The following is a 21,645-nucleotide window of genomic DNA, read 5'->3' on the forward strand; positions in this document are numbered from 1 at the left end:
AATATAGTTGTTCTGCTTTCCAGCATTTAAAAATATTAGAAATTACTTCCTTTTTGTTTTCCTAGTCAGAATATTCCCAATCCATTTCCTAGCCTAAATATTGTATGTCTTCCTTGTATAACTTTGTCTTCTATTGTCAACCCATACATTCTGATTTAACAATATAATTTCTGGAGCAAAACTGAACATATACTAAAGGGACTCTTACTTAGCACCAATTAGACTGATTAAACCTAAGGCATATCAAACTGGAGTGAGATCAAACTATTATATATGCCTCTGAATAGTGATTTATTTTGCAAATTCAATTTTAGGCATTTTCTATTTCTTCTGGGAAAGTGTTATAAGAATTATCACATACCACTTTCATATCACTTTATAGTGACAACATTCTCTGTCCCTTATGTTTAGGATCATGAGATAAACAGCTATGATTCATCCTATGTTTTGACCCATTAAGAATTCCTTCCTTTAATAAATATAATTTGGAATAATTGTGAATTATCAAATATAAAGAGCAAACAGATCATTACCTCTATTGATTCATCCTGCAATAGGGCTATCAATTCTTTATGTATTACATACACATCAGTATTTAAAAGCTTAGCAACCTGGAAAATTACAAAACAATATACAGATATTAGTCCTTTTAATCTATGTTTTATTTTTTAAAACAAAGTTTGAATAGTATCTTGAATAGAAAACTAAGGTATAGACTAAACCTAAAATGCCAGTAGCTATACTTTAAGACTGTTGATTGTCCTTTCCTTACTATTTGTAATATAGTATTATGCTGATGAAAACATTGAAAAAAGTATGTAGTAGCAACTGTGTTCTTTGACAATAACCTCTCGGAAAAAAGTTTGCTAGTTTATATAATCCAAATATACTTTGAAATTTTGCAAACATTTTGCCATGTACTTCCTACTAATGTAAAACACAGTTGATCAGATTCTAATTCCCAAATGTATTAAATATTATTCTGTCTTCTGATATTGACAAAATAGAGAAAAAAATGAACATTATCCATTTTTTTCTAAGAGTCCAAGAAGAAACAAATACTTCATTAAGAAAGGGAATAGTCTTATATGTCTTGAAGATAGCAGTTTGTGGAAAAATTACTAAAGAATGCATTCTGTATTATGCTATTGTGTAATAACAAACCTTCCTTCTTTGGTTAAAGTATTTAAGTAAGTGGCAAATTGCTCAAGACTGACACAGATTACTTACATCCACTTCAGATCAATTAATGCACTAGGTCTGAAACTAAAACATTCCTTATCAAAATGCTTGACTGACAGGAGAATTGTATAACTGAAATTCTGTTAACTCTCCTAGAGCTCTCAACAGTTTTCAAGTTTAATTGCTTTATATGGTTTTATTCCTTCCCAATAGATAATTTTCAGTAGTAAAGCTGAGGCTCTACTGTGGGGATATATCTGGACTATGTTGCCATCAATGAGCTAATTCCTTCTCAGAGGGTGAAAGGTAGTGAAAGTTCTGGACAGGTTTCTGAAGTCAGCAAACTGCAATTTTGCAATTTCATTGACAGCGGAAGTGCGGTTAAATCTTTCTGAGTTGCTATTTTCTTCACAGATATAAGTAACCAATAAACAACCGATATACATTGAGAGGATAGTGGGTGGAGTGCTTAGGATTCTCCTAATGGTATCTTTTCACAGAGCAATCAACACAATGAAAAAAATAATAATTGAAATTTTATATTCAGGTTGTAAAGCCATTTCAGAAAGTTTAGCTAAAATGGCCCGACACCAATAAAATGTAGAAACTCTATTTTATCTTTAGGTGAAATTAATAGAATTTACTGTATGGCTATAGCTATGTTTATTCAGAGGTATGTTTATAACTGTTCTGATTTGTAAACCTTTACACAAATCAATCAAGGTGCTAAAATATTATTACAGAACAAGTGCTTGAAAGCAGTGGAATAAAGTATATATTAAAACAATAAGAGATTAAAAAAAATTGTAATTCGTATTCTTATAACCTCTAGATTGGATCACTGCAATGCACTCTATCTGGGACTGCCCCTGAAGATTATCTGGAAACTGCAATTGGTTCAGAAAGTCAATTTAGTAGTATGGTACTTATATTATGGGTGCTGCACTGGCTTTGAAAAGTGTTATTCAAGATGCTGATATTTACTTTTTTATTTATATACCACTGAAGGCAATTTATATTAATTAAAATATTAAAAACAATTAAAACACAAATATAATCCAAAAAGAAGAATCCAAATAACAAACAATAATCAAAATACATGTCTGGCAATGCCAGGACATCATTGGATAACTTCAGCTTCCAAATATTCCATGAAATAACTCTTGTACGAGGGCAATTCGGAAATAAAACTCCGTTTGAGCTTGTGTAAGAAATAGGCGGGGATAGCGATGCCCGTCCTGTGGCACCATGTGCAATAGTTCAGTAGGCAGTGAGGAGTGGAAGGAGACGGTTGTGTTGCATTTGACTCGTCTGCTAGATCAATTTAAAATGAACCCTGCCATAGAAAGTCCCACCAAATGTGAAGTGCGTGCAGTAATACTATTCCTATGTGCGAAAAAACCTTTCAGCAGCTGCGATTCATTGCGAACTGTGTAACGTTTATGGACCAAGCATGATGAGTGAAGGTGTCATACATCAATGGTGTCACATGTTTAAAGATGATGAACTGACGTGCACAATGAGGCAAGAAGTGGCCACCCATCTGTAGTCAGCAATGAACTCATGCAGGAAATTGACAAAAAGGTCTGTGAAGTCCGTCAGTTCACAATATCTGCACTTTCTTTACACTTTCCACAAATTTCTTGAACTGTTTTGTACGAGGTAGTGACAGAAAATTTGGGATACAGGTTCTGTGCTCATTGGGTAACAAAATTCCTTTCTGAGGAACACAAAACACACCAAATGGGTTCTGCTTTGGACTTTCTCATACGTTATGCCGAGGAAGGAGAACAATTTCTTAATTGTGACTGGCGATGAGACCTGGGTATCGAACGTGAACCCTGAAAGCCAACAGCAATCAATGATGTGATGTCATACGCGCTCACCAAAGAAATTCAAAAAAGCTCGGCAAACATTGTCTACCAAAAAAGTTATGGCAACAATATTCTGGAATGCCAAAGGAGTACTGCTAATGAGGTTAATGGAGTGTAGTTCAACCATCAATTCAGAAATCTACTGTGAAATGTTACGAAAACTCAGACAAGCCATCCATAACAAGCGTCGGGGCATGCTGTCTTCCAGTGTGGTGTTGGTTCAGGATAATGCTCACCCACACACTGCTAGACACTGAAGAACTTTTGAAGCAGTTCCATTGGGATATTTTTGATCCCCCCCCCATAGCCCAGATTTAGTGCTATCACCTCTTCAGGCACATGAAAACAGTGGCTTGTGTCGCACCTTTTCAATGATAATGCACTTCACGATGCTGTTACAGGATGGGAGATTTTTTTGCAGAAGAAATTTCAAACCTTGTAAGACCTTATGACAAGTGCCTCAATTTGAATGGTGATTATGTCGAAAAGTAATGTAATGTTGTAGTTTTCTAATGTGTATAATAAAAGTTCTGTATCTGCGAGTGTCTATCATTGATAACCAAACAGAGGTTTATTTCGAAATTGCCCTCGTATTAATTGGTTTTAAAAAGTCAGAGTTGCAGTAAGAGATTGTTATACAAAGTGGGACCATCACCATTCCCAATCTCACCTTTTGTGAGTTTCCTTCAACATTTCAACAGGAATGGACAAATTAGATACAGAAAAGAACAGAACAACTAGAAGGTCTTGGAGGTCTTCTAGTCCAACCCCCTGTACAATCAAGAGACCCTATACTATTCAAGACAAAGGGTTGTCCAGGCTTTTCTTAAAAGCCTCCAGTGATGGAGGACCCACAACCATTCTGCTGGTTAATTTTTCTCACTATTCCGTAGTTCTCCTTAGTTCTAAGTTGCTTTTCTCCTTGATTAGTTTCCATCTATTTTTCTTGTCTTGACTTCTGGTGCTTTAGAAAATAGGTTGATCCCCTCTTCTTTCTGGCAGCCCTTCAAATATTGGAACACTGTTATCAGTTGGTTCTACCCAGAGAAGATGTTCTTCAATTAGCTAGAAGCCATTTCTTTAAAAATAAAAACCAAACATCTTGTATTTTGAAATCTCCTGGAAACCAATGAAGTACCTACAATATTCAGTCACATGGCTGTAATGGCTGTCATCCATCACTATGTGCTGTCACATTCTATATTGATTGTTTTTAGATAGCATTCAGGGACACTCCTGGAATAGAGGCAATTAGGCAAACTTCTCCTGGAAGAGAGTTCCATAACCGAGATACTACTACTAAATTACTGCAGCCATAGAACTGTTTTAAATAAATAAATAAAATCAAAATGACTATAGGTAGTGCCTTGAAACTGATCTTAGATTGTATACTCAATCTAAGAGGTTCTAAGGCAGTGGTTCTCAACCTGTGGGTCGGGACCCCATTTGGGGTCGAACGACCATTTCACGGGGGTCGCCAAACCACGTTGTCCACCATTTTTTTCCCTTTTCCCTAGCTGACATACTCCCTATTATTGGTGGCCACACCCACTTGGGGGTCACCACAACATGGAGAACTGTATTATGGGGTCACGGCATTAGAAAGGTTGAGAACCACTGTTCTAAGGGGAGGCAATCTTTTATGAAGTACTTTTAATGTTAAAATGTGATATTTTAGATAATTATAAACATGTCAAAATAAGATCCAATATTTAAAATAAGCCAAACAGTGTTTCCATAACATACATTTCCTGACTTACTTCATAGAAACTACTAGCCACAGTATGTCTGACTGGTACTTCAGGATCATGACAGAAACAAAAGAATGTAGAATACAGTTCCAAATTGAAATTTTTGGGATCCACAAAAATCATCATGGCCTAGAAATATAAACAATGTAATATATAATAAAGGTTAGCACATATATGTCTGCCCCCCTCTTCCACTTTCCTATTTGATTTCCAAAAATAACTGGCAGAAATAGAAATTATAATCTGTCTGTTTACTTGGAGTAAGTGACCCCGGCCATCGAATCAGGCAACCCTTCTTCCGCCTTTTAATCTACCCTTTGTTAAACAGTAAAAGGTTCAGCCCCACTAAATACTGTTCTCTGATTTAGGAGAAAATGTGTTTCAGAGGAAATAATCTCTCTTTAAAATCAGAAAGAGTTTCACAAGATCTATCTTTTATAGAAATTATGGATAGATAAATAAAAGAGCATTTCACTCACAGGTAAATTGTAAGCACAGTTCTTTCTCACTGATATGTATTTCTTTTCCTGTTCTAGGGTTTGCAGCTGAATCTGGTTGTCATTGTGCCCATTTTCCTGTTCTAATCCCAATGTACAAAGCTTCTTATAGAACTCCAAAAATCGCAAATGCTGCTCTGGTGTAAAAATTCCTTTAAACAAATAAAATGCTTGTTCAATATTTTATTTGCATAAATTGGTTAAATGACAGCCTATCCAAACATTGTGCTTATAGTAGCAGACATAATGAATTCAGCATTATCTTTAAATCTCTGCCATGCCAGGCATTTTATTGACAATACTGGAAGATCTCATTTCTTCTTTCCTTAGCTGCCTCACGCAACTGTAAACTTTAGAGATTCCAAATATAACTTTTGAAAACACTTTCTATTAATGTGAAGAAACATAGGCTTGATTAAACTAAATATTTTATTTTCTATCATTTTGAAATTTAGCCTTTGCAGATCAAAAACCATAACAAAACAATCACCATGAACTTCTAATATGCTGAGGCTTTCCTCTCTGCACAGATCAAACCCACATTTTGTAGTGCTAACAGCAATCTAATACTTCTCCAGAATATCAAATAAGAGTGACTGTATTCTATGTGATTTCACTGACAAATTTCCAAACATACCGAGGCTTACATTCTAAAAGTATATATTAACTCTGCTTCAGGGCTTTTCTATAATATATTAGAAGTATGTAATTACTTGATCTCTGAAGAGAAAAGCCCTGACAGAATAAATTCTTATTAGGTTTTGGATAAAACTTTAAAGCTAACTATTTCCCATTTCAGTGCTTACCAAGAAATCTGATTAAACATGATATCTGAACATAGGTTTTACAGGTTGCAATGTATATAGCAAGCTATTGGGAAAAAAACAGACATCAAATATGTGAGTAGTACTGGTCTTTATGATGTGGTTGGATTAAAGCTGAAAGGACAGTCAGCAGCTGATATTGTATCATCATAATCAAAAGGATAAGTTGATGCTGGAAAAGTGTATAGGGGAATGCTGGAATCATGATCCAAGGCAGGCTTGATGAAGTCCAGCAGAATTATAAGAATGAATACTGAAATAGTCCGTTTCACATGAGAGGAGCATCAAAGCTTCTATTATGAACAAAAACACCACAGAAGAAAGGAAGTCATCCCTATTAACAAAAGGGAGCTGCAGTCAGTGCTTGGATGCTTCTCTTTCCTCCTCCCCCCCTTCCCCCCACGACAGAATTATCTCTATTAGAATTCAGGGCAAGCCAATATTATGATGATCCAAGTCCATACACCAACCATAGTTTTAGAAGAAGAAGAACTTGAAAAGTTCAATAGTAACTTGTAACACCATGTCAACAGAGCACTAAAAATTACATTTTACTAATTACGGAATATTACCTAGAATGAAAATTTGGTCTTGGTATAAGAAATGAAGCAAAAGAAAGGCTAAGAGAATACTACAAATATTCAGGTTTCTTCCAATAATTTAAAAGACAACCCAACACATGGTCATTGCCAGAGAGAGAGAGAATGCCAACATGAAATGTTGTAAGTCACTATTTTCAATGCTATTGTAACTTCGAACAGCTAAACAACTGGTAATTAAGTTGAGGACTACCTGTAGATTGTCAATAAGCTTCTGGACCCAATTCAAAGTATTGGTAATTAACTACTGTGCAGCATCAGGTTTTCTTACATCCGTTGAACAGTTCCACTTGTTCAGAATAAGTCTGCCCTTCCTATCAGCTCATTCCTCCTCCATGTAAAATTTGCATGATATGAATTAAATGCCTTAGAAATCCATTTTGTTTTGGGGAACAGAAATAGATTTTTTTTTTTTGAAAATAGGAAATAACTACTAAAACACTATTTTATTTGGTATTTAACTATTTGAATGAGTTTTAAGTGAATGTTGACAAATTATATATTTTCTAAACTATACTCAGTGTTTAAGCAGATATTGATTAAAAATTAATACCAATGCTATCATACTATACATTATCTGGGGGGGGGAAGTGGCATTTAATTATATTTTTCCATATTATATTTAATTGAATATCAAGTGTTCTTTATTCCAGAAGCAAGCATAATCAGGACTGCAGTGTTAAATGTTTCCAACCAAATATAAACAAATGCAGCACCCTTAAAATTGTATTGAAAACATTTTAGGCATACCATATAGTCCATTACAAAGCTTCCCTAAATGTAAAGATAATGAAACCAGAATAGATTCATCTGCTTTAAAGGACTTTTCACAGAATGATTTCACTAATGGGAGAACAGTTTGACTTCTATCATCTGAAAAACATAAAAGATATGATTAGAAAGGGATGAATAATCAACATATGACTGAGTATGAGCATATTAAAAACAGATCATAACAGATAGAAAAATAGCTGCAAAGCTAATGAATCTTACCCGCATCAAACATTTCTAACAGATTTACCAATGTTTCAAAAGCTGCAAGACGTACACTGCTGCCTTCATCCCTTGCTAATTCTACTAGTTCTGGAAGCACTACATTTTTTGTTAATTCCGTTCTACAAAAAAGAAACAACAAACATTTAGGAGATAACCCATAATTGTCATCTACTACAGTATTCACACTTTGGAAATAAGAAATGGCTTTCAATATGTATATTTCCTTAATCCATTTCTAGAGAAAAATATATTTAAACATGGGTAGAATTCACAAGTCAAGTAATAATTAGTTTACTAAAACCAATGGGACTAACTACTAAGTAGAGTGTTTACTGCATTTAATTTCTCAGTAGTATACACAGTAAAATTTCATATACAAGAACACTGTAATCTATACCAAAATTTATGTGCTGGAATTTGAATGGCTCAAATGCTTTCAGTGGAGATTTGTTCTAATTTGTCATCAGCTGAGTCAAAGAACTGATGGCATTCCAGTGGAGGAGCAGTAAATTGCTACACGAGAGCACATGAAAAAGATGCTACTCTACATTTGATGCCCTTCTTGAAATAACCAATCAGTCCTTTTATGTGAGAGAATCTTTTGTGTGTGTGTGTGTGTGTGTGTGTGTGTGTGTGTGTTTTCACGGAAAAGCATGACTTATGACATCACTATCAGGATGATAGAAAAATGAAATTCTAATTTTACAAGCTCAAACCCTATGTGTTTTACGTATATTTACCTCTCAAGATGTCAGTTTCACCATTTAGTGAGCTCCAGTTTAGGAAAAACTTAAACCAAAGAAGTATCTTTATGTCTTAACTGTCACAGCATAAAAACTTAAATTATTGCTTAGATTAAGCATATCACCTTAGCACTTTTAGTGAATCATGGCTACAGGAAAAATTCTTGTACTGACTGCATATGATATAGGCCACTAACGATTTTGACTTGCCTTTCTTTAATAAATCCTACTCTATATTAGTGATAAACAAGTAATTTCATTATTTTCTTATTGTGGTGGTTAAAAGAACTATTACAATGTTTTAATACTGATATTTCACTGTTTAACCCTAATTGAAATCCATTTCAGAATCATTATTTTCTCCTTTGACATATTCTCTTTTAAATTGCCTGACAAAATAAGACTAAAGCACTTATATATTCAATGCTATCAAAATATTGGTAAATACAATGTGTTAAGAGAGGAAGAATTTTTTAACAATACTCACAAAGCTGATAAAATATAAGGTTTATAATACTTTTGAAAATCTAGTAAATTAAAACTACTATCCTCAAAACCTAACTTCAATTCTAGAATGATATATTTTCTCATATAAATGTTATAAATCATTCATTTATCCAAAGAAACTATTTATTTGCAATTAACAGTGGAGTATCTCTTGGGACATAAATCAATAATAATTTTTATTTTAATAACATTGTTACCTCACCAACTCATAGAATTTTCATTCATTTATTGATACCAAAGACAATCTTTTTCTAAAACACTTACCATATTTATTTCTACATATTTAAAAATATTTTGGGAATCTAGTACTAAATAATTAAGTATTAAGTATTCTATAGAGATTACAAATTCTTTATTTTCACAGAGTGCTAGGAGGATAAAATGGAAGAGATTTTGAGAACATAGAATGTAAGAGTATCCAGCTGAGAATCCATTGCAGCCTATTAATGCATTGACCACTATATAGCAGGATCACAAGCTCAAGTTCAGCTTGTGATCCATCAAGCCACTCAAATCCATTATGCATGTATTGTTGTCCAGGACAGTGATCCTCCTCATCCATCCTTACTAATGGCTTTGGTTTTTTCTACCCAAATGCATTTTATATTTGTTCTTGCTAAATTTCATCTTAGTGATTTCTGCCCACTGTTATAGTTTGTGAAGATCCTCCATATCAGGGGTCAACAGACTCAATCCCTGGTCTGCAGACCCCTACTGGTCCATGGCCCATAGGCAACCAGTGGGCGCAAGAGGTGGGCGAGTGCAGGAAGCTCCATTTGTACAAGCAACGTGCACATGCGCAAAACCATCCCCTGTCCTCTGCCACTGCCGGTCCATGGACCCAGAAAGGTTGGAGAGCACTGCTCCAGATAGTCCTTGACTTATAACAGCAAGTAGGATCAGAATTTCATTGCTAAGTGATACATCATAAAGTGGGAATGCAACACTAAGCAATGGCTATCCCTGCAATCCTTGTTGCCATTATTAATTGAATCCCACAGCCATTAAGCAAGGTAACTTCCTACTGGCTTTCCACAACCAAAGTCAGTGGCAAAGCCAGCAGGAAGTTGCAAATTCCAGGCGTGGAGGCAGGTGACTGCTGCTGAATGTAGAAGGCAATGAGGGGAAGTGCAGGCATGTGGGAAAGAGTGTGCACGGAAGGATCTATAAGGGTGTGCAAAAGATGCTGCACAGGTCAAGGAGGATATGTGAGGATGTGGGAAAGATACAATGAGGGTGAAGAAGGGTGCCTTGGCTGCACAAGTGGCCAGTGCAGTACAAGCACAGAGGAGCTGTGGGTGGGGGAGACTTACCCTAATGACTTGCAACTTGTCATTGACTTTCTGGGGAAGCCAGCAGGGAAGGTTGCAAATGGCAATCAAGTCATTGTGGGTCTCTGCAGTCATAAGTATGAATCTGCTGCCAAGTACCCAGATCTTAATCACTGATTGTTGGCCAGGGCTCCAAGGATTGATCGTAACCAACATTCATTCAGCACTGGCATAACTTAAAATGGTCACTGAATAATCATAGGTCAAAGACTCTCTGTACTCCATTATATTTGTGCAACGTGCCAAGTTTAAAATCATGTTTTCTAAATATATCTAAATTGTTTACAAATATGTTGAAAAACACAGAAACTAGAACTGAGGGCTACAGTATGTCACTCAGTATACTCAAATACTCAACATGCTGCAGAACTACTGATATAATGACATTGGGTTATGACTGTTTAACTAACTTCAGATTCACTCTAACTTATACTTTATTAACTGACCAAGATTAGCTTAGTGATACTTTGAATTTGGATTTTTTTTTCAGATATTTTAATATTTATGTCACACTGGCTATGAGAGAAATAGCCCAGGATTCAAAGATGAATTTATTAACAATTGCAAATTAAGAGAAGCATGCTTGGCAGCAGCAATAAGAAAATTTTTGCCTAACATATCTAATATATCTTGGTTATTCATAAAAGGAAATCACTTGTAATTGGAGTAAGTAATTTGGAAACTTATATTGTATGAGTTCAACCTAACATATTAAATCAATCTGATTTAGAAACCGTGCAAGCTCTTGCAAATTAATACCAACATTATTTGGAATTATTTTCACAGAATAAATAATTATCAGCCTTGCTCACCCTATTCCTTGAGCAATTAGTTCTAGCTGCCGGCACATGTAGGAACGAACTTCATATTCTACATCCTGGCAAAGAGATTTTACCAGGGGAAGGATTTCTCTTTTAATGCTAAAAAGGAAACAGTTACTTAAATTATAATAGAAAAAAATGCTCTCCTAATTTTATCATATATATCTCAAAACTGTAATAAAAGAGTAAAAACTGATAATTCTAATTTATGTAATTGTTATAATAATGTATGCAATAATTATATTTATGAACATCACACTACAATACATATAAAAGATAATTTATACTTCTCAAATGTTAAGAACTTATAGGCCGCTATAGCATCATAACAATATTTAATAATGAAATACTAGAAGCAGAAATGTTAGCAAATAAACAGAACTGCAAACTCTAACTACTTTATCGGTATTAATGATAAGTAGATAAATAATTGAGAAATGTATCAAAAATTCTAAATTTCTGAACAGGCAGCATAAATGATACAGCATGAATTTCATCTGTTCAGATCAGTCTGATCTGAAAAAAATCTTCTAGAATATCAAGATATTATCACAGTTAAACTAAATATTTTAAAACACACAATTTACTTTGGAACCAACAGAAGGTTCTTGGGAAGATAAGATATATTTTAAAAATCTGTTTCTTTATGGGTCATTTTGTTCTCCCTCATTTGGTTATTTGTTCATGAAAGTCTTTTGATTGGCATCAGGATGAAGGCAAGCATTCTTTGGATTCTGTTTTCACAGAATCATCACAGAACAAAATCTGACCGGCTACTTGGCATCATCCTAAAGTCAAATCATATTTCGATCAATGCTTTCTTCTTTCCCTTGGGCACACAGGGAAAAAAAGGGAGAAGTCAAGAAATCTACCCATCTATGTTATAGAAGCTATCATGATTAAAATATGGTGGGTGCCTTTATTTCCTGGCTACTCACCAGAGAATTCTCAAAGGGAGGGGGGGTTGTCTCTACAGCAAGATAAAATTAAAATAAATTCATATGTAGCTAAAAAGAAGATAATGGATTCAAGAACCATTCACTGATGTTATTTTTAATATCTTACACATCCACATAAAATATCCAATATACTATAAACCTGCCTATCAACACAGCGATGCAAGGTCCGAAGAAAATTAAGCATATCACAATGAACCTATCTTGAGCATTCATAAATCTCAATTCTTATATAAACTCTATTCTGAGTTACACTATCATATTATTTGAAACTAAAAGACAGGCAGACAAATCCAATACCTTTATAAGAGCAAACAAGGTGGTACTTCTGAACAAAAATGAGGTTGACTATTTCTGAAATTGCTTTCATGCTGGATGGCATGCAATTATTTTATATCCTTCAATATGGTATACCATTCTTGACAAGAAATTTAAAAACACTTCCAAACAAAATAAAATCTAAAATGGCAACTAGTAGGGCAAATCATGAAAATAAGACTAAAATTTGCTGAAATGACACTATGCAGGACAAAGATAGGAAATATTTATCCTTTTATAGAGGATACAATTCAGGACCTACAATTGCTATGTAGACTTAATTATTTCCATTTAGATTAAAAAAAGATGCTGCTCATCAGAGCTTTATGGATTGTGTCTTAAGGTCACTGTACAATACACAGCTTGTCAATAGCCCAAAGTAGTATTCTTTTCTATTGCAACAAAATGAGGTCACCTTGTTTCCTTTGTAGACCATTTATTCATTAGGACATCTAAAACACACACAAGCTACTCACATATGAGCTTCAAACTTGTTAGCTAATTTCCCCAAGATTTTACAACTAACCAGGCGAGACTGAAGTGTTTGGGAAAGCTGTGCCTTGGAAACAAGAGGATTCAGGATCTATAGGACAGCAGACAGAAGAAGAAATTCAGGTAACAAATCTAGAATTAGATAAATAAAAGTCAAGCAACAAAAATATGCATTAAGAACTACTTCACATGTTAAAACCTTTATTAGTATCAGTTTTCCAAATCATCCTTGCAGCAAGAGTCAGCATACTTGAAATTACAGGCTACATTTGATACAATTTATAATTTTTTTTTCTTATCAGAAAAATATAACCTGTGGCATAATGGCCAAGTTAGTAAAACCACTAAGATAAACCAAAGTTTATACTCTCCAATCTAAAACTTAAAAGGCATTTAAATTGTATAATAATAATAATACCGTATATGCCGGCGTACAAGGCCACCCGGCGTATAAGATGACCCCCGTCTTTATTGCCGGACCGCATTCCTAGAACGTCGTCTTATACGACAGAAAGTACCAGTATTTCCGGCGTATAAGACGACTCGGCATATAAGACGACCGTCTTTGGCGCCAATTTTAGCACTTGCGGAAGTCGCCTTATACGCCGGCATATACGGTAATAATAATAATAATAATAGTAATGATGATGATGATGATAATAATAATGTTATTGTTGTTAATTGCGAAGTCGTGTCCGACCCATCGTGACCCCATGGACAATGTTCTTCCAGGCCTTCCTGTCCTCTACCATCTTCTGGAGTCCATTTAAGCTCACGCCTACTGCTTCAGTGACTCCATCCAGCCATTTCATTCTCTGTCGTCCCATTCTTCTATTGCCCTCAATCTTTTCCAGCATTAGGCCCTTCTCCAGTGAGTCTTTCCTTCTCATTAGGTGACCAAAGTATTTGAGTTTCAACTTCAGGATATGGCCTTCTAAAGAGCAGTCGGGGTTGATCTCTTCTAGGACTGACTGGTTTGAACGCCTTGCAGTACAAGGGAATTACTACTACTACTACTACTACTACTACTACTACTACTACTGCTATTATTATTATTATTATTATAGAACAATGTAAATGCCTTTTAAGTTTTGTACAATTTTAAACATAACTCTTGGGTTTTCCCATTCCATATAAATCTTGAACATTCACTAATCTTTGCTGTTAATACCGGTATATGTTATCAAGCCAAGTTTTTAATATTCCATTTTAGAGACATTTTATTTAATGTCTCTAGTAAAAAAAAGTCCATTCTGAATTATCAAAGGCTTTTTAATGTCTAAAAATATTACAGCTGTCCTCTTTTTATTAATGTTGAGTAATTTTAGTATTGTTGTTGTTAGTTGCAAAGTCATGTCCGACCCATTGCAACCCCATGGACAACGTTCCTCCAGGCCTTCCTGTCCTCTATCATCTTCTGGAGTCCATTTAACTTCACACAAATCTGTTACCTTTTATTTTCCTTTTTGGACTGTAATTGTCTGATTTACATGTACAGTTTTGGGAATGTGCTTCGTATGTTTGGCTAATATGTATTTGCCATTCAGTAAAGAAATTGGCCCATATGCCTGAGATTTCTTTGGGTTATTGTGTATTAACATAATATACATCTTCTTCTCAAGCTTTGTTTGACTTTCATTCATTTTCAATAGGAGTTCTGCTAATACCTCTTCTTTTTGTTACACAAAATTGTCAGCAGTTCTGTGCCTGGCGCCGTATTCATTTTAATTTTCTTTACTGCTTATCTAATCTCTTGCGCTCATATTAATTTGCTTAAGATTTGTCTACATTCTTTAGTAAATTCTTTAAGCTCTGAGTTTTCAATAAATGTTTCTGAATGTCCCTTGTAATTTTATGACTGGAATATAATTCCACAAAAATATTCTTTTGTTATTACCAATCTTAGATACAATAATTTGTTTTCTTTCTTCATAGCTATATCAGCCTTCTTTCTTTCTTTTTTCTGATCTAATATGACAAATGTTTCCTTGTTTTTTTGCCTTTTTATCTTTTGAAATTCTACCACTTTCAATAAATCTAATTGTTAATTAATTTACTGAACTCTTTCAATGCTTGTTGATCGAGGCTAGTTTTATGAATCTATCCTAAATCTTTTATTCTTTCTTCTAATTATGATTTCTATTATGTTCTTTTTTTCCTGATTTGCTGCAAGCCTTATTAAAATTCCTCTCATATAAACTTTACTTGTCTCCCATATAGTGGTCTCTGGTATCCTTGTGACATATTTTTACAAACAATAATTCTTATTTCTATAATTCTTTAAGCAACACTATATGATTAGTGTTTCTTTAAGTATCACATATCATTCATCCTCTATCTGAAGATAATTTCTGAAACCAAGATTAGAGTATGATCTGCATACATCACTGAATCAATATTATTTCTTTGTTAGATGGTGTGACTCTTTTAGATTTAGTATATATCAATTCTTGAGTACACTTGGTGTTTTACTAAATAAACATACATTCTTTTGGTTTTGGATTTCTAAAAACTTAATTTATTCATTTTTAAGATTTATAAGGCTTACCAAGTCAAATGGCTTGACTATGGGCAGTATACTGCATAAACACATAAAAAAAAACCCACCATATAACAATAAATAGACAATATATAAGTATAAAATGGTGACCAAGCATACAATAAAAATCAACCGGTTCCTATTCCCTATTGGCCTATTCCCATAGTCCAGCTCCATCACTACAGCCATAGGACACTGACTGGATTTTGCCAAGACTGTCAGCTAGCTTCTCCTCCCACTGCAGATTGATGGCAGCCTTGTCTATCTTCAGCATTCCAAGTGTCCAAGGGCCAGCTGAGACTAGTCAAACTGCTCACCCACCAGAAGCTGATCACTTCAGGTCAAATAACAGGCCATTCACATGGAGGACAATCTTCTTTGGAGCCTCCATACAAGACACATGAACAAACTGCCATGTATAAGGTAGGCAGCAGCTCCACTCACAGTGCTGTTGCCTTTCCCACACCACCAGCTCCAGCCCAGCAATTGCTGTTCCTTATTGCTCCAAATTTCACTGCAAGTTCATTCCCCAAAAGATGTTGAATGAAAGGTACTGCCATGGTGCCACCCTAGATAGCACTCCACCAAATAAGCTGTTCAGAGCTGCATTAGTCATCAGCAGAGCTGCAGTTCCATTTACAGCACTCATGCACTGCCAACACTCTTTGGATACCTGCCTGTCCAAAGCAGCTGAGAAGCTAGTCCAGGGTCCCAGCAATTCCTCTGTTACACATCCAAAGCTTCCAGCACCAAAGCCACTATCAGACTCCTGGAAAGATGGTCCTCCAAAAACCTAAATCCAAGCCTCAAAACCTAACCCAACCTCCATCACATCCTAAAACCAATACAAAAGTCCCTCACAGCTAACAAATACCTACCAACTCAGTTGCCATTTTTAAAAAAATGCTGTAATTTATTTGCTAAGCGTTGGTCAAACCAATACATTCATCTACTAGAAAACCTTTCTTGGAAGCTGTCCAACTCCCTCGCCTCTCGGGATTGTTTGTCTAAATTTGGATCTAGCATTCTATTCATGTCTTCTACAATACTTTTTTCCTCCTATGCAATTCTTATTTACATTTGGAATAATTTTTTCTTAGCTATATTTAGAGCATAAATGGATGGATAGATACCAGTATTAAAATGTTGCCTTCTTTCTTAATTTCAAGTTACTTCCTTCTTTGCCCTTTAATTGTTTTAGTTTTTCATTATCAATATTTTAATTTGCTCATTGAACAGAATATTAAAAAATGCATATCTTCTTACAGTCTATAACTGAAAAATTATAATCATGCTGCAACTGAAAATTAATTTTTGGAGCTGCAAAAGGGTTTTCCAATTTACTGAGAAATTAGGAATGGGCAATTGGGCAATATTTTTTTATTTCTGCTAGGATGATTTGCAGCCAAAATATGACACAACACTTTCCACTTTTATTTAAAATAAATATTTTATTTAAAATAAATATGTTGACTTAATATTTCAAGAAAATAAAAATAAGAAATATAAAACTATACTTTGATAAGCTACAAGTTTGAGTAATACTCACTTAAATTCTTAGATCTTATGTCTTTTAATAATTAAATAATTAAATTTCCACATATTTTTGTTTTTCTTGATAGTAGTCAAATCTTTTTTCATTTTGAAAGTTTTGAAAGTTTATGATCATATGTCACATTTCACTGTAACTAATACAAAATGGGTAGAAGGTTTCATATACTAGAGCACGGGTGTCAAACTCGATCATATCACATGATGTATCACTACTTTTTTGCCTTTGCAGGCCACCAGTTTGACACCCCTGTACTAGAGCATGAAGGCCAAATCTAGTTCTAAATAGAAAGCAAACTATAACTATAAGCCACAATCTATCTTCCCACTAATATCGTGGGAAAACAATATTACCTCATGTCTAATAGTTTCTTTTGGAAGAGCTTCTATTGCAGCAAGAAGTGTGTCCAGCCAAGCATTACTGACACCTGTGAAGTACAAATGAACTACAGATATAAGCACCACAAGCCAATTCTTAAAATTCTTTTAGACAATGACTTCTATTAACAATATTGTGACAATAGTAACACTAAAATAAATATATAATTTATACATTATAAAAGTTAATATGTTAAAATATAATTTAACAGATCAAAGTCCCACCAAATGAAAGGCTAGACTGAACTTACCCAGGAGTATAGGTAGACCATGTTTACTGACTGCCTTGTTCAGTGACCATATAAAGTTTTGACAGTGCTGAAAAATTAACTTTAAGACCTATGTCCACATTAATTACCTTTGTAGTGTCTCTCAGTCGTGTAATTACCATTATAATCAGTACATATTGTCCTGTGCCTGATCTGTTTTTCTTTTTGATTCCTCCTTGCAAATAGGAGAAATTGGAGAAGAATGGATCACAAATAGGAGAGATTGGAGAAGAAGGGATCACAAGTGAATACATAGGCACAAACGGGGGGGGGGGGATACATTGGGTTATTTGTATAATATCTTCACGGTTTTTATCCCTGAATATTCTTGGGATTGCCAGCACCACCTCATTCCTTTTGATGTGTCTTCCCCGTTATGTGCCTGCTTAGTCTCTTGTAATTCCCTCCTCTTTTTTATAATTTTATTAAAAGGGGTTTTTTTTAATAAACAAAGGCTAATCAACTATATGATGTACCACTAGCAAACCTATTCTGTAATCACTTATTTTATTTTATTCTGGCACGTACTGCTTTAAATAGTACATTATCAGAAGAAAAAGCACAGCAAACTAAGAAATCAGCAACATGGCATTCATCTGACCTGCATCTCTATGCTCCAGATTCTGTAGAATGAGTTGTAAGAATGAGTGAGAGTAAGTATGGATGGATATTGACTCCTCTTGAAGAATTGTCAAAAGAGAAACAGCTGCTGTTAGTTGCATTTCCACACCTGCAACAGGTAGAACTTCCTGTATAACCAGAAAATAACCAAGCAAAACACATACATACATTAAAAACAAAGATAAAAAGATAAAAAGTACATCTTACTATTTGTAAAATATATCATACTTTAATCATACCTAATTTATAATTATTGTGATTTATTGTAGTTTTGCTTTCTCACACTTTGAGGACAATTGAACACAGCTGCATTAACACACCCACTTCTTCTTGGGCACTCTACCGTGGGTGATCCAATACGAGCATTCTTACTCAGCTGGCTTTCCACTGCCCCTCTTCTCCCACCATTGGTCCACCAGCACTCTTCCTCTGCCCCTTCATCCCAGGTGTTTCACAGAGAGAAGAGGAGGAAGAGGAGGAAGCTGAAGTGTTACAAAAAGGAGAGCTACCCCCTTTCTCCCTCATCTCTCTCTTTTTTTAATCTCTTCCCACTCCATCCATGTGCTGCAAGAAGGGGGAGAAAACAGGAAGGGTGTGTGTGTGTGTGAGAGAGAGAGAGAGAGAGAGAGAGAGAGAGAGAGAGAAGAGAAGGGAAGCAAAAGTTTGGGGAATGGAGAGTATTGCAGACGGAATAAGCAAACTTAAAAAAAGAGCAGGTAAAAAAAAAAGAGATGGGAGGGAGAAAGTGTCCAGATTTTGATCATGTGACCAGGGGGATGCTGCAATAGTCATAACTATGAAAAATAGTCACAAGTCACTTTTTCCAGGGCTGTTGTAACTTCTAAATGAATGGTTGTAAATCAACAACTACCTGCAACTAATTTTGTCTTTAATAAAATATTCACAGCTACCAAAATCAGTGGGAGTTTCGTTCTTGGTATAACTGTAATGCATGCAATACATTAATAGGAAATCATGCTATACCTACTCGAACTTTTGGCAAGACTCTCCTCAGTGTCTCTGTAGGATTCTGTCGCATCAGGACTGGAAGATTTGCAACCACACTTGTCCCTTGGATGTCTTGCCCAGAACTTTTTAAAAAAAAAAAGAACAAAAAAATGTTAAAACATTTTCTATGAGATCAAGTTTAATAAAAAGAAAATAAAAACTGCTAGGAAATTAAACCTCATATCATAAAAATACATAAACTGGATAAATCTGTTTTAAAAATAAAAACACATGAAAAAGAAATCATTATTTACACATACTATTAACAGAATAAATAAAAGGAATTTGGTAAAACCCAACTATTCTGATTTGTTTTAAAATGAATTCAAAATATTTCAACTCTTCTTATCAGACCTTCCTCAGTATATCATTTAACTGATTTACACAACATGCTCCTGAGGCAGAGAACTGAGCTAAATTTTCAGCTTATAACAATGTAGATTTATTCAGCCAAGATCACAGGTTTTGGAATCTTTCTCATTTCCAAATTATTATTTGAATAAGAAACATATTTTGACACCATTAGATTTTAGAACATAAAATCTAATGTGAGGAGACTTGAGAAAAATGATTTTGTATCCATTAGTGCAGTTCTTTGAGTGGTTCCCTGAATTCACACACATGGGTAATGTACTTGCATTGAGACCTAGTCAAAACCTTATAGAATTTAAAAGATTTGACAGGATGCCCTGCCCTCCCATGTATAGAATGTGATCAGCTGAACCCTTTCAGTTTTTAAAATTAACACAGCAGATCTGAAAGAAAATAAGATCACCTGAAACCAAGCAAAGTAGAGGAGTGGACTGTGTGAATTCATAGTTGACCACTCAAAGGATGCAGTTAGAAGTAAATATCCAGCTCTTCGTCATCATGATCTCTTCATACACAAGTTTCAGCAGCAAATTATTTATCTGGAGGGGGATCTGGAGAAGGGGAATGAAAGAGATGACAGCCTTTCTAAAGGTTGTGTCTTTCTAGGAGTGGAGATCCAGTTTATAGTACTGGATTAAATTGGGAAATTAATTTTGGTTGAGGGAATATTGGAGCGACTACAGTACAAATTGGAATGGAGTAGGGTAAATACAAATGTAATGATGAGTGCTATCCATTTAAAGAAATCTGGAAAGAATATATCCTTTAAATGGGTCTTGAAAGCCATTTCCCCCCTCCCCAAATTGACTCTAAAAATGATACTGCACAGTTCTGTATGAAAAATGAAAAGATGGTGGCCATCCAACAGATGAAACAATGTTCTGAATTCTGGACCAAGTATTTTAGATGCAGAGTTTAGAAGGGGCAAAGGATGGTGTATGAATTAGTATTTAGATGTGAGAAACAAAGACAATTTGGAAAACAAAAATATAAGGAGACGTAATGAATGGTAATAAAGTAAACTAGATATGTGTAGATTTCCTTCTAGCTTATTTATTATTTATGATTTATTTCTTGTCTTTAATTTCTTTAGCTTATTACCACTGTGCATAAAGTTATTTCAAATGGCATGATGAGTCTATGTATGAGCAGAACCAAAGAAGGAACTGAATTATAAAGAAGTGGGATTATTTCTGTGATTGGTATTTCTTTGGCACATTGTGCGATATACAGTAATGCTGTTCTATTTGTTTAACTGCTTTGATCTTATTATGTATTTAGGTATGTAAGCTGCTTCCAATTCATTTCAACTGAAATAGCATATAAACCAAGCAGGAAATGAAGGGAAGAACATAGAAAGATGATACCAGGCTGATGTTACATTGTGGACAGTGAAAATGCCAATTTTGGTATATGGCTAAAGAGAACTCTATATGGTAACTATGTGGAATTAATAGAACCCAAATATTGCTTATTGAGTCAGCTGTATGACAAACTAAAATTACTTGCTTGATAAAATGTTGCTTCTGCTTAAAAATGCTGACAAATGAGATATGGTAGGAATGAAGATATCATATCAAAAATATAACATGAATCCAAAACCAATTTTCTGCCCTCATCCTGAATGCTGAATGCAGATCATTGTTGTTTCTAAAAATCCAATTTTGATGTCTCACTACTTATTTAGTATACTTAAATATACTATTTGCCAAACAAATATAGACTAATAGTGGCTTACAAAATTGTCAACAAAACTTTCAACATTGATTTACTTTCTTTATTTGTATGGTACCCAACCCCAAAAAGCTCTAAGTAGCTAAACTTAACGTCATCATAAAATAAGGCATTGATTACAAAAAAACCAAAAAAATCAAAACTGATCAAAGTAAAAAAAAAAAAAAAACCAGAAAAACATAGCAATCATATACTTGCAGTCTCCTTTCTAATCAAAGCATTCCCTCCTCCTGTGCCAGATGGAATTGGCAGTTCTTAGCAGCTTTCCTAAAGCTTAGAAGA

At 34.6% G+C, this 21,645-nt stretch overlaps 1 protein-coding gene across 3 annotated transcripts in view; it reads right to left on the minus strand.

The window, feature by feature from the left end:
- Positions 1–21,645, minus strand: part of PPP4R4 (protein phosphatase 4 regulatory subunit 4) — a 75,158-nt gene that overhangs the window by 31,568 nt on the left and 21,945 nt on the right. For all 3 annotated transcript variants that reach the window (XM_039365882.1, XM_039365884.1, XM_039365883.1), the window contains 10 exons: positions 19,238–19,340; positions 18,230–18,377; positions 17,336–17,409; positions 12,876–12,982; positions 11,117–11,224; positions 7,721–7,842; positions 7,478–7,600; positions 5,287–5,456; positions 4,817–4,936; positions 534–611 (listed from right to left, as the gene is read on the minus strand). In XM_039365882.1, coding sequence (XP_039221816.1) covers positions 534–611; positions 4,817–4,936; positions 5,287–5,456; positions 7,478–7,600; positions 7,721–7,842; positions 11,117–11,224; positions 12,876–12,982; positions 17,336–17,409; positions 18,230–18,377; positions 19,238–19,340 — 1,153 coding nt within the window. The remainder of the gene's footprint in view (positions 1–533; positions 612–4,816; positions 4,937–5,286; positions 5,457–7,477; positions 7,601–7,720; positions 7,843–11,116; positions 11,225–12,875; positions 12,983–17,335; positions 17,410–18,229; positions 18,378–19,237; positions 19,341–21,645) is intronic.

This window comes from Crotalus tigris, unplaced genomic scaffold (assembly GCF_016545835.1).
Source record: "Crotalus tigris isolate CLP2741 ecotype Arizona unplaced genomic scaffold, ASM1654583v1 scf7180000020201.887925, whole genome shotgun sequence".
NCBI lineage: Eukaryota > Metazoa > Chordata > Lepidosauria > Squamata > Viperidae > Crotalus > Crotalus tigris.